General features: G+C 39.8%; 1 protein-coding gene across 3 annotated transcripts in view; it reads right to left on the bottom strand.

Annotated features, from left to right (window-relative positions):
- Positions 1–8585, bottom strand: part of cdk6 (cyclin dependent kinase 6) — a 60848-nt gene extending 52263 nt beyond the window's left edge. Inside the window, exons 1-3 of one of the 3 annotated variants that reach the window (XM_088329014.1) lie at positions 8419–8585; positions 7274–7624; positions 535–670 (exon numbers count right to left, since the gene is read on the bottom strand). In XM_088329014.1, the coding sequence (XP_088185140.1) occupies positions 535–670; positions 7274–7497 (360 nt within the window). In that variant the 5' untranslated portion in view covers positions 7498–7624; positions 8419–8585. The other 2 variants (XM_088329017.1, XM_088329015.1) reach the window with 2 other exon arrangements.
- Between the last annotated feature and the right edge of the window lie 4682 nt (positions 8586–13267).

The following is a 13267-nucleotide window of genomic DNA, read 5'->3' as shown; positions in this document are numbered from 1 at the left end:
CCCAAAGCGCTTTACAATGTGCTTCACACTCACTCACATACCAATAGCAGCGTCAGCCATGCAAGGCAACTACCTGCTTATCGGGGGCATTAGGTATTCAATGTCTTGCCTAAGTTCACTTTGACATATAACACAGAGGAAAAAGACTAAACGTTAACAGTCTGTACTTACCGAAATCTTTGCTACTCTGAACTGTTTGCCTACGTCTTCTCGCCTCAAGAACTACCCTAAGCAATATCAATCGCTAGATACAGGAAGCAACAATAAGAAGTGGGGGCTTCCTCGCTTTGTGGACAGCGATCTGATTAAAGCCACTCCAGCCATCTAATGGTGATTTATCATACTGAAATTATTCCCTGAGGCTTAATACTTACCACTGAGCTACGCCGAATCCTTTTATAATAGTTTTTTTAAAATAAAACAAGAAAAGCGTATTTTGGCGTCAAGGAGAATGCTTCTAAAATGAGTTACTTTTGATCGAACACACTCGACAGCGCTACTTAAAACGCAAGATTAGTCTTTACAAGTAATTACCTTGATAGTTTCTGGCGGCACACCGGGGTCAGGGGCTTTCTCTAGGTAGGTGGTCAGGTCTTGATCCACATGCTCAAAGACCAGGGTGAGCTTGGTTTCGCGATTCGTCCGAGACACTGTGCACACGTCGAAGAGCCTGCAAGAAGAAAACATGGTTTGCTTCAATTTTATCAGGGCAGCATACAAAATAAAAGATGTTAAAAATATAAGTTGGAGACACATGGTGCAAAAATCATATTAACCGGGGTACTGTATTGGCTGCTCTATTATTAATCTCTTTCATTGTGAAGATAGAAATCAAAAATTACCATGTAATTTTTGTTTTCAGAAACATGGCAGCAATTTCAAGCAATTACAAGCACTTTTTATTTCTTGAAAATACAACCTTAGAATTCAGGCCTTTTCAAGGATTTCAAGCACTTGTACAAACACTGTAATTAGAATGTGATGGCACAAATACCATAGCGCTAGCCGCTAACAAGAGCATAAATATTGACAAGTACTATGCGAGCTGCAACATTAAAATTCAAGCATTTTGGGATTTAAAGAACCTGCACAAACCCTACATAATTTTATACATGCCCACACAAATCCAAACACAATATTCCAAAATGTTTATGGAAAATGAAATCAGGGGGCGGGGAGATATTACCAGTTTTGACATATCCCAATGGGCGGCAAAGCCAAAGCAACTACTTGTTTAAAAACAAAGCTTTAGATGCTTAACACCAGGTAGCTCAAAAAAAGCGGCCGCCAAGAATCCAGATTATGTTAGGTGGCTGCCAAAAGCACACTTTTGGCGTAAAGCTAAAGCTAAAGGTCCTCTTCAAAGCATACAGGCGACATTCTGGATTGGAAACAAATGAAAACACAAGAGATGAAAAAAAACAATAACTGTAGGTCAATGATACTCCATAACAGTAGATGGCAATAGTGCACTGCAAATTTCAAGCCACGGAAAATTACCCGTGAAAACAAAATATGAGGAAAACAAGAAAGAAAAAAAAACTAACATGGAAAAAGGTGAGGGAAAGAAAAAAAAAGAAAATGAGTAAAAAGAAAGATACATGGTTCGTACACCTTTTGTCATGGCCAAATTTAAGCACTTTCAAAGCCATTTTTTCAAATTTCTCCAGTACCCAGCATCTTGGTCTCTTCACCAGTCCTCTTGGGTGCGACGCAAAGGTAGCGATGACGCTTCACATGACAACGTCATACGAACTAATACCAGCTGCCGTTAGTCACGAAGAGAGAAATTAAACGGCGAAGCGAAGCCACCAGAGCAGGTGTTTTGGTGTCATTATTAACCCTTTATTGACCAAGTGTCATACATGGCGCTTGGAATATTTTGGTTATCATATTTTCTACACTAAGGCGCACCCCCACAAAAAAAATATCTTGTCCTACATTTTCCATAAATTAGGCGCGTCTGACTATAAGGCGCATGGTAAGCTTTTGAAACAAATGAAGGCTTTTATGTGCGCTTTATAGTGCGGAAAAAAAACGATATTTTGCCCATGAAAGAGTCAGAAATCATGTTATAAGTGATTGCTATTGGTCCTTTTTTCTCTCAGAACAACCCAGACTTTCAATATCTAGCAATGTCTACCGTAAATATGTGTTAAGACAATGTACCGTAAATTCCGAACTATAAGGCGCACCTGATTATAAGCCGCACCCCCCACATTTCGGGAGGAAAACGGATTTATTACATACACAAGCCGCACCGGTATATTAGCCGCATGTATCCACATTGAGAACAGAAATCCTTAACTGAAGAGTTTTAATGGTGAAATATTGTATAGTTTTGATGTTCCTCTATTGCTAGCTAATAATCAGATATATCTTATTACACCTCCAAGCCACTGAATTGGTACGCTTGATTTTAACGGAGGAGCTGAACCATGATCCTAATCTTTTTTTTTGGTTTGAACAAATTTATTGACACTAATAACAGAAAACAATCATGACAATCTCAACAGCAATTAAGCACATTCACAATATTATATTTCAATATGACGTTTTTAACAGCAAGCACAATGTGAGGTTTGAACAACCCTTCTCGAAAATCTTAATAGCAATCAAGCATATTCACAATTTCATTATATAACATCTTTGTTAGTGTCAATAGATCCGTCCAGGCCAAAGTTGATTATTTTTGGTCTGACCGTCACATACAATAATTTTAGAATATCTGATTAAACGGAAAATGATACAGTTTTTTATCATTTGATGCAGACCTGCAAAGTCCAGGTGCCTGTTGAAAGTAATCCAAGGAAAAAAAGTGTATACTTTCAGAGGTAAGGGTGGGAAAAATATATATGCACCTTTGTCTGCGGTGTCCACAAACACACACCTTTACTGGTCCCTACTTCCTATAATCCCCCGCGTCTGTTACGCCCCTTCTTTTTAACTGGTCAGTGCAAGACTTATCAGAACAAGTGTCCAAAATAAATACAAATAAATACATGACAAAAATATACAGTTGCAAATACATATTATACATGGTTACACATATTTACGAAGAAAGACGGTACACCGAGAGAGTTTTCAAAACTTTAATAATAATAATATAACTTTCATCCCAAACCGTGCCTGTGAAAGGTACCACCACGCTACTCCTAACACGCTCGCATGGCTCAAAGCGTAGGCGTTAACAAAATGATGTGCCGTAATACTGAAATTCACGGCAAGCTGTCCTCGTCTTTCTCGTCATTATTGACGCCTTCAAGGGCGTCTTCATCACGTATCACATTTGAAACGAACCTCTAGCCTCTGTCATACGGACAATTCGATCATAATCCAAGAGGATGCAGTTTACCTCGGCGCACAATTCCACCGGTCTAGAGTTTACCTTTTGTACTCGAGTGCCGCTGGTGTTCGTTAGAAAAATTACTTAAATAAGCCGCTCCACTGAATAAGCCGCAGGGCTGAACATTTGGGAAAAAAGTAGCGGCTTATAGTCCGGAATTTACGGTAATAACAGTTTAAAATAAACAAACAAAAAACAGACTTAGATTTTTCAGGATTATGATGAAGTGGCAACGAGAACTGGACGAGAACAAATTGTAAGAAAACAAACTAGAAATATTAATTTGTATAAATAGATACTAAAAACGTTTTTAAGTCTTGCTCTGTCAGTTGTCCATATTTTGCCCCATGACCAGCCATTTTATTGGCGTGTGTGGTACACGGTGAAGCAATTCCTGGAGACAGAGATCAACAACCCAACAACATGACCTTTTCCGTACCTAAATTCATTGCCCTATTGACAATCTAAACTAATAAAGCAATGCTTGAAAGATTCATTTTTTTTATTGGTTACAGAAAACAAAACAAACAAAAATGCTTACAAAATGAATTACTTATGCCCGATGTGTGTCATTTCTTGCCTGTGATTAGTCCATTGCCACACGTGGATTACTGTGATTTATTTTTCATCATTTAATTCTTGGTCTACTAAGTCAGACTGCCAGGAAACATCGCAGCAATTTCAAGCATTGACAAGCACTTCAGTTAAATTCAAGCACTTTTCAAACCTTGAAAAGAACAATATTAAAATTCAAGCATTTTTGTAGATTTCAAGTCACCATACGAACCCTGTCAACTGTGCAACCAAGATTTCAACGAGTATATTGAACACGTTTTGTAAAAGTAACTAGGGTTGCTTGAAATTGAATCGATATCACGATGTGAGTAGTGACATGGTGCAAGACACCCTTTTTTCAAGGATGTATAAATCCAGTTTAATATTTGAGCGATGGGGTGTTTAGCCAACAAGAATTGTCACAGTTCGGGTTTTAACAGCCTCGGACAATCAGAGCCAACTTTAAATGGCACTAGCCAATAAAGGCGAGGCGGTGTGTGCGCGACTGTGATAGGCATGCGTAAGCTGTCTAACTGCTCTTGCAAAAATGGCCACAAAAACAAATACGACAGCTCGTTGCTTTAGTGGCTCATTACATTGAAAAGAAATTTATAAATCCGAACCTGAAGAAAGTCAGAAGACCACAATGAATTGCTGATCACCAAGCTACAATTTGAGAGAAACGCTGGTGTGTAGTCAGCCAGCTGCTCTCTAAATCGCTTTCTTACAGTAAAAGGAGAACCCCACCAATTTCCTTGTACTGTTGTATAATGACAATATAGACCATTAATTACACTGTTATTATTTGCAGATCTAGTTATTTAGTTAGTCGTATACTCTCAGTCGGTAATACCGTCTTCTCAAAGTAAATTTACATGTCACTATTTTTAAATTCTCCCCAAAAACAAACTAGCACCAAAATATGCACTTTTCCTTTGAATATCGAAAAATCGCATCGAAATTGCAATAGAGGTCTGTTTTTTTCCCCAAAATAGTGCAGCCCTAACTCGGTGCGATTTAAGGAGGTGCCGAGTGTCTGGCTAAATTAAAACATTTTTTCAATTCACTTAAAGGGATTTAGGATCATTGCCCAATATTCAAGGGGTGTTACTTCCCATTTGTGAACCTCGCATTACATTGTGGTTAGCAGAAACACTGTTACTACGCCATGACTAGTTTTTACTCATTTATTTCTAATTAAGTACACACACATACATACATACATACATACATACAAAAGAAGCATAGAACGTTTAAGACACAGATACCTTCCATTCAACCCTTTACATAGTTACACTACCTAGGCGAAAAGCGCGGGAAAGGGGAGCAAGAGCGGTGCTAAGAGTTACATGGACTGAAGTGCGTTCTTAACATTTTCTTTTGTTTGACTTTTTTAGTCTACATGGTTTCGACAGCTAGAAGCATGTTAAATTCAAGACTTTTAAGACTTTCTGAAATCAAATTTAGGACCAAGTCGACTTTGTATAATTTTATTATAGTATAATGTATTTTCACCATAATACACCGGAGCCTCCACGGATTCCGCCGCTTTTTCTTTTAATACTGCTTAAGGCAAGTAAAATTCAAGATTTAAGAATTTTTTTAAATACCTTTTGAAATCAAATTTAAGACAAAGTAGACTTTATATAGTTTTATTTTAGAACAGTAGAACAGATGTGCACTGTAATCAGGGTTGGGTAGGGTTACTTTAACTTGATTACTTTCAATCACTTTTGGAATACTCCAATACCAAATATGCTAATAAAAGACAAAAGAAATTAAATATGAATAAAATTACTAAATTTTGTGCAGGCTTGGGGAGTAACGGAATACATGGAACGAAAAATATGATGTTGGCAAGCTGTTTGGATTTTTTTTCATTTTGCTTCTGTCGCATTTTATGTTAGTTTTGCCGGAGATCAAAGAGATCAAAGCCAGGAGAGAAAGCTTACCACGTGTTGTGAGTCATAATTGTATTCATATTTTTGTTTTTGTCTTTTATTAGCATATTTGGTATTGGAGTAATCCAAAAGTAATTGAAAGTAATCAAGTTAAAGTAACCCTACCCAACCCTGACTGTAACATATAAGCACCTCCACAGACTCTGCCGCTATGTCGCAAGTTAGACTAGGCGAGAGCGGTGCTTAGAAGTAAATGGACTGAAGTGCGTTCACATTTGTTTTGTTTTCCCTTTTTATCTACAGGGTTCCTAAAGCTTAAGTCAAATTAAAGACTTTGTGAAACTTTTTAATGACTTTTCAAATTAAATTTAAGACCAAGTCGGCTTTATATAATTTTATTTTAGTAGAACATATTTTCCCCGTAATATATAAGAGCTTTCACAAACTCCGCCACTATGCCGCAAGTTTCACTAGCCGTGCCAAAGCGAGGGAAAGGGGAGCAAGAGCCGTGCTAAGAGTTACATGGAATGAAGTGCGTCGTTCATTTATTTTTTATTTTCCTTTTTTTTTTTTTTTTTAAATCTACAGCTTAAGGCAAGTTAAATTCAAGACATTTTAAGACTTTTGTAATGTCCTTTGAAATCAAATTTAGGACTAAACAGACAACAAACAAAATTTGAACTAAGAAAACAAAACAAAAACAATACAAGAATTACCGGCAACTTTAAACAAATGTTTATTGATTTTTTTTTTAATTCACGTTTTGGTTACATTTTCCATCTAGAAAATAGCACCCCCAAAGTTTTAAACAAGGAAAAACAGATAAAAAGGATGTTTCCAGTACTTTATGGATCCTCAGTCAAAATTGGCAAATAACTACAAAGAACTCTCTTGCTACATTCAGGAAGTATTTTTATAAACATAACACTGCTTTATTCATGAGCAATTTTGAGTGTAGCATCATAAAAACACAGGCTTGGGAAAAAAACGTACTCCCTAGATGTGGACAGTTGATAAATGACAAAATATTCATGTTCACGTTTTTAAGAATTTCTAAAATTGGATTGAAGACATTTTAATGCCAGTCAAGGCCTTACTTTAAAACAAGTAAATCAATGCTTTCTAAAACTTTTTAGGGATCTGCGGGAACTCTGATCTAGCATTTTTCATCATATTTAAGCCTCTCCTGTCCTTTCTAAAGGAAGAGAGTTTTAAAAAGGCAAAAATTCTCGGGGACCCCCAAAAACGGGGTGGTTTACGACCATTCCCCAAACAGTAACTTTACGACCTAAAACGGAAGAGACGACTAAAATTGCTTTAGTTGTGACGTCAGGGAGACATTTCATAATAAGCAGCAGTCCCCATTTACAGAGCCACAGACTGGGACTTTGCCTTGGGACATTTGGGACCACACAGCACACAATAAAGCAATTTATTTCTAAAAATAGGGGAGCAGAAGCAACACACTTACCTGACAACATTAGGATGCTCAAAGGCTTCAAGCTGCCTCAGTACCGCCACCTCGCGGATAGTCGAGAGAGGCATCCCCTCCTCCTCAGTCTGGACCCGAACTCGTTTTAGGGCCACAAAACGTCCCCCGTTTTTCAGGTCTCGGGCTTTGTATACTTTCCCGTAAGCGCCTTCCCCGATCTCGGCCACGGGCTCATACTGCGTACCAATTGTTTCTTTGTCCATTTTTGTAATATTTTTCCCTTTCCTCGTTTCTTGTAGAAAACAGTGAGGGGATTCCCAGCGTGGCTGCAGAGCCAGACTTTTTTCTCACCAATGCATTTTCACAGGAAAAGGTGGGCACGATCAATGCCTGCATGACAGAAAGACACGTATTAATGGGGACACTGTCCTCATTTATGTCGGTCCAAATGTCCCCCAGGTAGTAATTTACAGGACTGTCATCACGTTTTATTCCTATTATCACTACATCGGCCCTCCAACATTCACTCACCCCTCATTTATTTACACTCCTGACTCATCACCCTTCTCTTTTTGAATTTAATTCAAATAAAAGAAAGTAATATATCAATTTAGCGTCGGCGTTTTCATGCTAGCTATGTCTAACACAGTGATGCGTTCAAAGACTCACCGCACATGCAACTGATAGGTAGTCTCGTGTTGAAGAAAATTGCATATAATTTTAAGAAAGCACGCAAGGATAAAGTTTTGGACTCAATTCGACGCAGCGCGTGTTTTTTTTCCACTCTTGTCCATATTTAGCTAACTTTGCAAGCAGTTAGAAGTTTGTCACCGAGGCCACATAAACGTAGCGAGCACGTGGCTGTCTCCTGGCTGCATTGTCTAAACTTCAACAACTTGGAGTACTTTTAAAACATTTTAAATATTTTCTTTCGCTTGCCAAGTATTGTTTATTAAAGCATTATTCTATCCCCGGGGTTTTAATATTTGTTTATTTCTACGTAACAGCTGCGGCTATTTAAAAAAAAATCAGATAAAAAATATAAAATAAATTCAACGGCGAGTTTAAAATGCTCGTTTTTGCATGCTAAATAACAATTGACATCAGGGAAATATAATCACACTCTTTTTTTAAATAAAAACCCACTTCCACAATTTAACTTTTCGTTCTTTTCTTTTTTTTACCTCGTTTTATGTTGTCAACCGAATGTCGCAACGTCGGCATGTCCGATAAAGTGAGAGAGGCACTGGTGTCTCCGACCTAAAAAGGGGTCTCTCAAACGCATCCCCGGTCGCTGTCCTCCATGCGGGGGCCACACAGGTAGTCGTTGCTCTAAGACCCCATTCCTCATACTGCACCAGTGTATTGATGGCAATTCCGGCTCTTTTTCGAGAAGCGGCTTTTTCAGCTAGGCTCGCGAAATAAATAGAGCCAACTCTTTCGGCTCTCAAATGGTTCTCAGTGGTAATAATATATTACCAATGATAATGAGATGTAATCATTTTGAAACTGTATCATGCAACAAAGTAATGGTGGCCTACATACTACCTTTGTACTCCTCTCTCTCTCTCTCTCTCTCTCTCTCTCTCTCTCTCTCTCTCTCTCTCTCTCTCTCTCTCTCTCTCTATATATATATATATATATCTCATCTCATCTCATTAGCTGCACCGCTTATCCTCAGTAGGGTCGCGGGGGTGCTGGAGCCCATCCCAGCAATCATCGGACAGTGGGCAGGGGACACCCTGAACTGGTTGCCAGCCAATCGCAGGGCACACAGGGACAGACAACTCGCTCGCTCATTTACACCTAGGGACAATTTGGACCGGCCAATCTACCTGAAATGCATGTCTTTGGAGTGTGGGCGGAAACCGGAGTGCCCGGAGGAAACCCACGCAAGCACGGGGAGAACATACAAACTCCACACAGTAAGTCTGTTAGCTGGATTTGAACCCAAACAGGAGGTTCCCAAGACCTTAGAACTGTGCTGCACACGCGCTAACCACTGCGCCGCCGTGCTGCTCTCTCTCTCCCTCTGTCTCTCTATCTCTCTCTATCTATCTATATATAAATATATATAGTGAGTGAACTTTCACCTAATGGAAACTCTCAAATTGTTTATACCAAGCAAACAACACAGATGACGACACTCGTATTGACCAGTCAAGAGCACCTGAGAGAGAGAGAGAGAGAGAGAGAGAGAGAGAGAGAGAGAGAGAGAGAGAGAGAGAGAGAGAGAGAGAGAGAGAGAGAGAGAGAGTTGAAACACCAAGAAGACAGATAGCGGAACCGAGAAAACAAAAGAGACAAGACAGAGAGAGAAAAAGAAAAGAAGCGTGAAATAAAGAGAGCAAGAGAAAAAATTAAGTAGAACCAGAGGAAGAGAGAAAGAGAGAGAGATAAAGGCATATCCAGAGAGATAATGAGAGAGAAATAGAGAGGGAGAGAAAGTGCAAGAGAGAGATGTGAGACAGAGAAAAAGAGAAAGACAAAAAGATGGAAAGAAATAGAGAGTGAAAGTGAGATGTAGAAATGGAGATACAGAGAGAGAAATAGAAAGAGTGAAAAACAAAAAGAGAGATAAAAGAAATAGAAAGAGAGTGAAAAACAAAAAGAGAGATAAAGCGAGGAAGAGAGCAAATGAAAGAGAGAAAGAGTGATAGAGAGGGAGATAATAAAGAGAACGTCAGAGAAAGGGAGGAAGAGAGATAAAGACAGAGAAAAAGAAAAAGAGTAAGAGAGAGAAAGAAAACGAAAACGAGGGTTTTGAAGTGTGCCGGCGCTTGATTGTCCGGTAACTTGTTCACTTCAAAGAGCTAGCTCATCGTGCCGTTTCGTTCGCGGAAAACATATCACTAACCAGCGCAGGCTGGGACACTCAAACCGGGGGAGGAGGCGGAGGGAGGGAGGCCTGCTAGAAAGCGCACACCCATCACGCACACACATATTGAGCGGGGAGGGGGGGGGTTACAGGACAAAGGCAGAACGCGTGATACAAGCCCTCCAAAGCCACGCTCCTCTTTAGATTTCCCCCTTTCCCCCCCATTCTTCCATATACTGCCCCCCCTCCCCCAGGAGCAGCAAACAGGCCGTGCAGCAGCAGCCCCGCTCGTCCGTGTGAGCTCCGTCCCCGCCCGGCTTTCCCACGCCGGCTGAATGAGGCCTGACCCCCTTCAGAGAGGTTTGACACGTAGCGGGGACATTTCCGCATTCCTCCCCGACTACAAAGGCACACCGCCCGCCTCCTCTTTGCTCTCCCCTCGGCCTCCTCGCTGCTTTACCATTCATAGTGATCCTCACCGACGGCTTTTGTCTCACTATCTATCTCCTCCTGCAGCCATTGAGGAGCCCCCCAGTGCATCCGAAGGGGAAGCAGTTGAAACGAAAGGAGCTCAACCTGGATGGTCCCTGAGGGGTCAGGTTCAAGGCCTGGGGGCTTGATCTGTGACATGGACCCTGCTTTGGTGGTCGTTTCACCTGTGGAAACAGTTGCAACTAAAATAACCCGGTTTGCATATCTTGGGTTAATTGAGCCCAAAAGATTAAGCTGTTTAACCCAGTTGTTTCTCAACAGGTGGGTCGGGACCCAAAAGTGAGTCACGGGCCTTTACCTCGGCTGAACAATGACGAGGGGGAAAAAAATAACTGAGGGTCTTAACTCATTCAATGCCAGACATTTCTCTCAAATGGGAAGTACGGGTGCCAGACAATTTTTCATCATTTCACATTTACCCATTTTTGAAGGCTTACAGAAAATTTAGTTTTGTAGCACGCGAAAGGTCCCCGGTTCAAGACCAGATGGAAACATGTTGGCTTGGAGAGGGACGGGCGCCACCAAGCTGTAATTGGTGCCCCTACGATTCTCGTGATTAAGGGATCCAACCAACCACCCATCTAGCATGGGATAAATCAAAAGAAGGCTTTAATCCTCATTTTTCATTGGAATTTTTTCCCCCTAACTTTTAAGATTGTTTAGTAAGTTACAGTTGAACTTAAAAAACTGCTTTTTATAGAATATTGCATTTCAAGCAGAACATTCACTTCTGTGCGTTTTTTGTTTGTTTGTTTTGCATTCATGATACCTCCAATATCCAAACAACTAGGGCACCCTGCTTACAAAATAACATTTTATCGCAAGAAGACCAAAGTTATGCACAAAAAAATCATGAACTTTGCAAGAACGTTCACACAATTTCGGTCACCATGGTGAACGCGTTCCCTCAAGCGATTATGTCCCTGCGGACCTGCACAAACGTCATCCCTCTCTGACCAGACGATGGCGATGGCACTTGATCATCTGTTTTTTGAAAGGAATAAACTCTGTTAAAGAGTGAACTGCCTGGTGCTTTTTGCCCATTTGTCACATTTCTTACCACACGGCTTGGGCAGGGGTTTGCTCCCCCAAATGAAAAAGATAGTACTGGTTTCCATGGATGCTAGTTGCAAGCTTCCAGATTTGACCCAGATACAGTGCCTTCATCATCTGGTCGCTGTTGTTTTTCGGTTAAAAGTGTCATCTCACTCTTTAGAGATGAGCTGGACCTCAGCACTGAAGGGCAGCAGCATGTGACAATACTGATACTTGGGAAAACTATTCTGTTCTGAACTAATGAGTATCAAATGACTTTTGTATCATCCACATCGCATCACTTGTGGCTTTCATATTTTTGTTGATTAACACATTTTTCTGCGATGACGTTCCATCCTTTACCTTTGTGAGATATTAAAGACTCATCCCCCCGTAAATTACTTTGCATTTTGTACATTTTTTTATCCGTCCTCAAATTATTTATGTATTTAACCAAAGGGCTCTTAACCCTTTATAAAAACTCACGATTAACAGAATAACCATGATGGCTCAAGCATATCATAAAGCGGAGGATAAATCACTAGGTTGTGCTACCACTTGTATAGGAAATCAAAATAAATTCCAATGAAAATTGTAAATGATAAAAATCTTTTTACCTAGCTATAAAAAAAGAACAAAAGTGGTTCTTAAAATGAGGACAACACGAGGGATAAACCAACCTGCAAAATTGGGGCTGTTTTATTTAGAAATATGACTAAATATTACCATGAAACAGGTCACTTTTTATAGGCCAACGCCACCCCAAAGTCAATCTCTTATCTTAAAATCAACCTGAAAAATTGTGTGATTCGTTTAAAACATCCAATGCCACCGTAAAAATCAGTTACTTTTGTTTAATTTTCTATTTCGATATAATGGCTGGCACCAGGCTCCAGGAGATGTGTACATTTTGCAAAAGCTTCGTGTATCCCATTCCTGGTTTAAACCTTTCCACAACTTTCTCCCAGACCTGCCAGGTGTGGTTTTTGGTCTTCATAACACTGTCCGTCCTCTTTTTACAGAGCTCTGAGCCGATCACAGAGCAGACAGATTGAGACTGAGACTTAATGACACACGGTCTAGCTCTGTTTTACATTGTTAGTCATTTAGGTCGACATTGAATCATTCAGAAGTCACCAGGGAACCTCTGGAGTTATTTGGCAGAGCCAAGAGAACATGGGGCCATTATATTTGCAACATCTACTTTTCAAGGTTTTTGTGGTTCTTGTAAATATAATATAAAACGTTGAAATATTTTCTTTTCAGTTCACAATTGTGTCTCACGTGTAGTTGATTCTTGGAAAATATTTTCAGTTTTCTAACTTAAGATTGAAATGTGGCAATGTGACAAAAAGTTCTTGGGGGGTCAATACTTTCGCTAGGCACTGTAATCTGCACAGCTGGGACTTTTTTTGCAAAAAAAAAAATAAACTTGAGGTTAAAAGAGTTGTAATATTGTAATACATATCTGTCAGGTACAGGGAAGATCTCAATGAAAGTGTAGTAACAGGCGTGTAAGTTACCATATAGAATTTTTACATGGAGCTTTCAATGTAGGAAAATAAACACATGACGACAAGCTTGATTCATTTCTTGTGCTGACTTGTCCTCACGCAACATTTTGGGAAAAGTTTCGGAATCTGTTTCTGCAACTTGTTTTCATCATCATTGTTTGTGTGAAATCCAAT

The sequence above is a fragment of the Urocampus carinirostris genome, chromosome 2 (assembly GCF_059441175.1).
Source record: "Urocampus carinirostris isolate Australia breed hairy pipefish chromosome 2, RoL_Ucar_1.0, whole genome shotgun sequence".
Taxonomy (NCBI): domain Eukaryota; kingdom Metazoa; phylum Chordata; class Actinopteri; order Syngnathiformes; family Syngnathidae; genus Urocampus; species Urocampus carinirostris.
The sequence above is the reverse complement of the archived record's forward strand: the minus strand, read 5'-3'. Positions and strand labels throughout refer to the sequence as shown.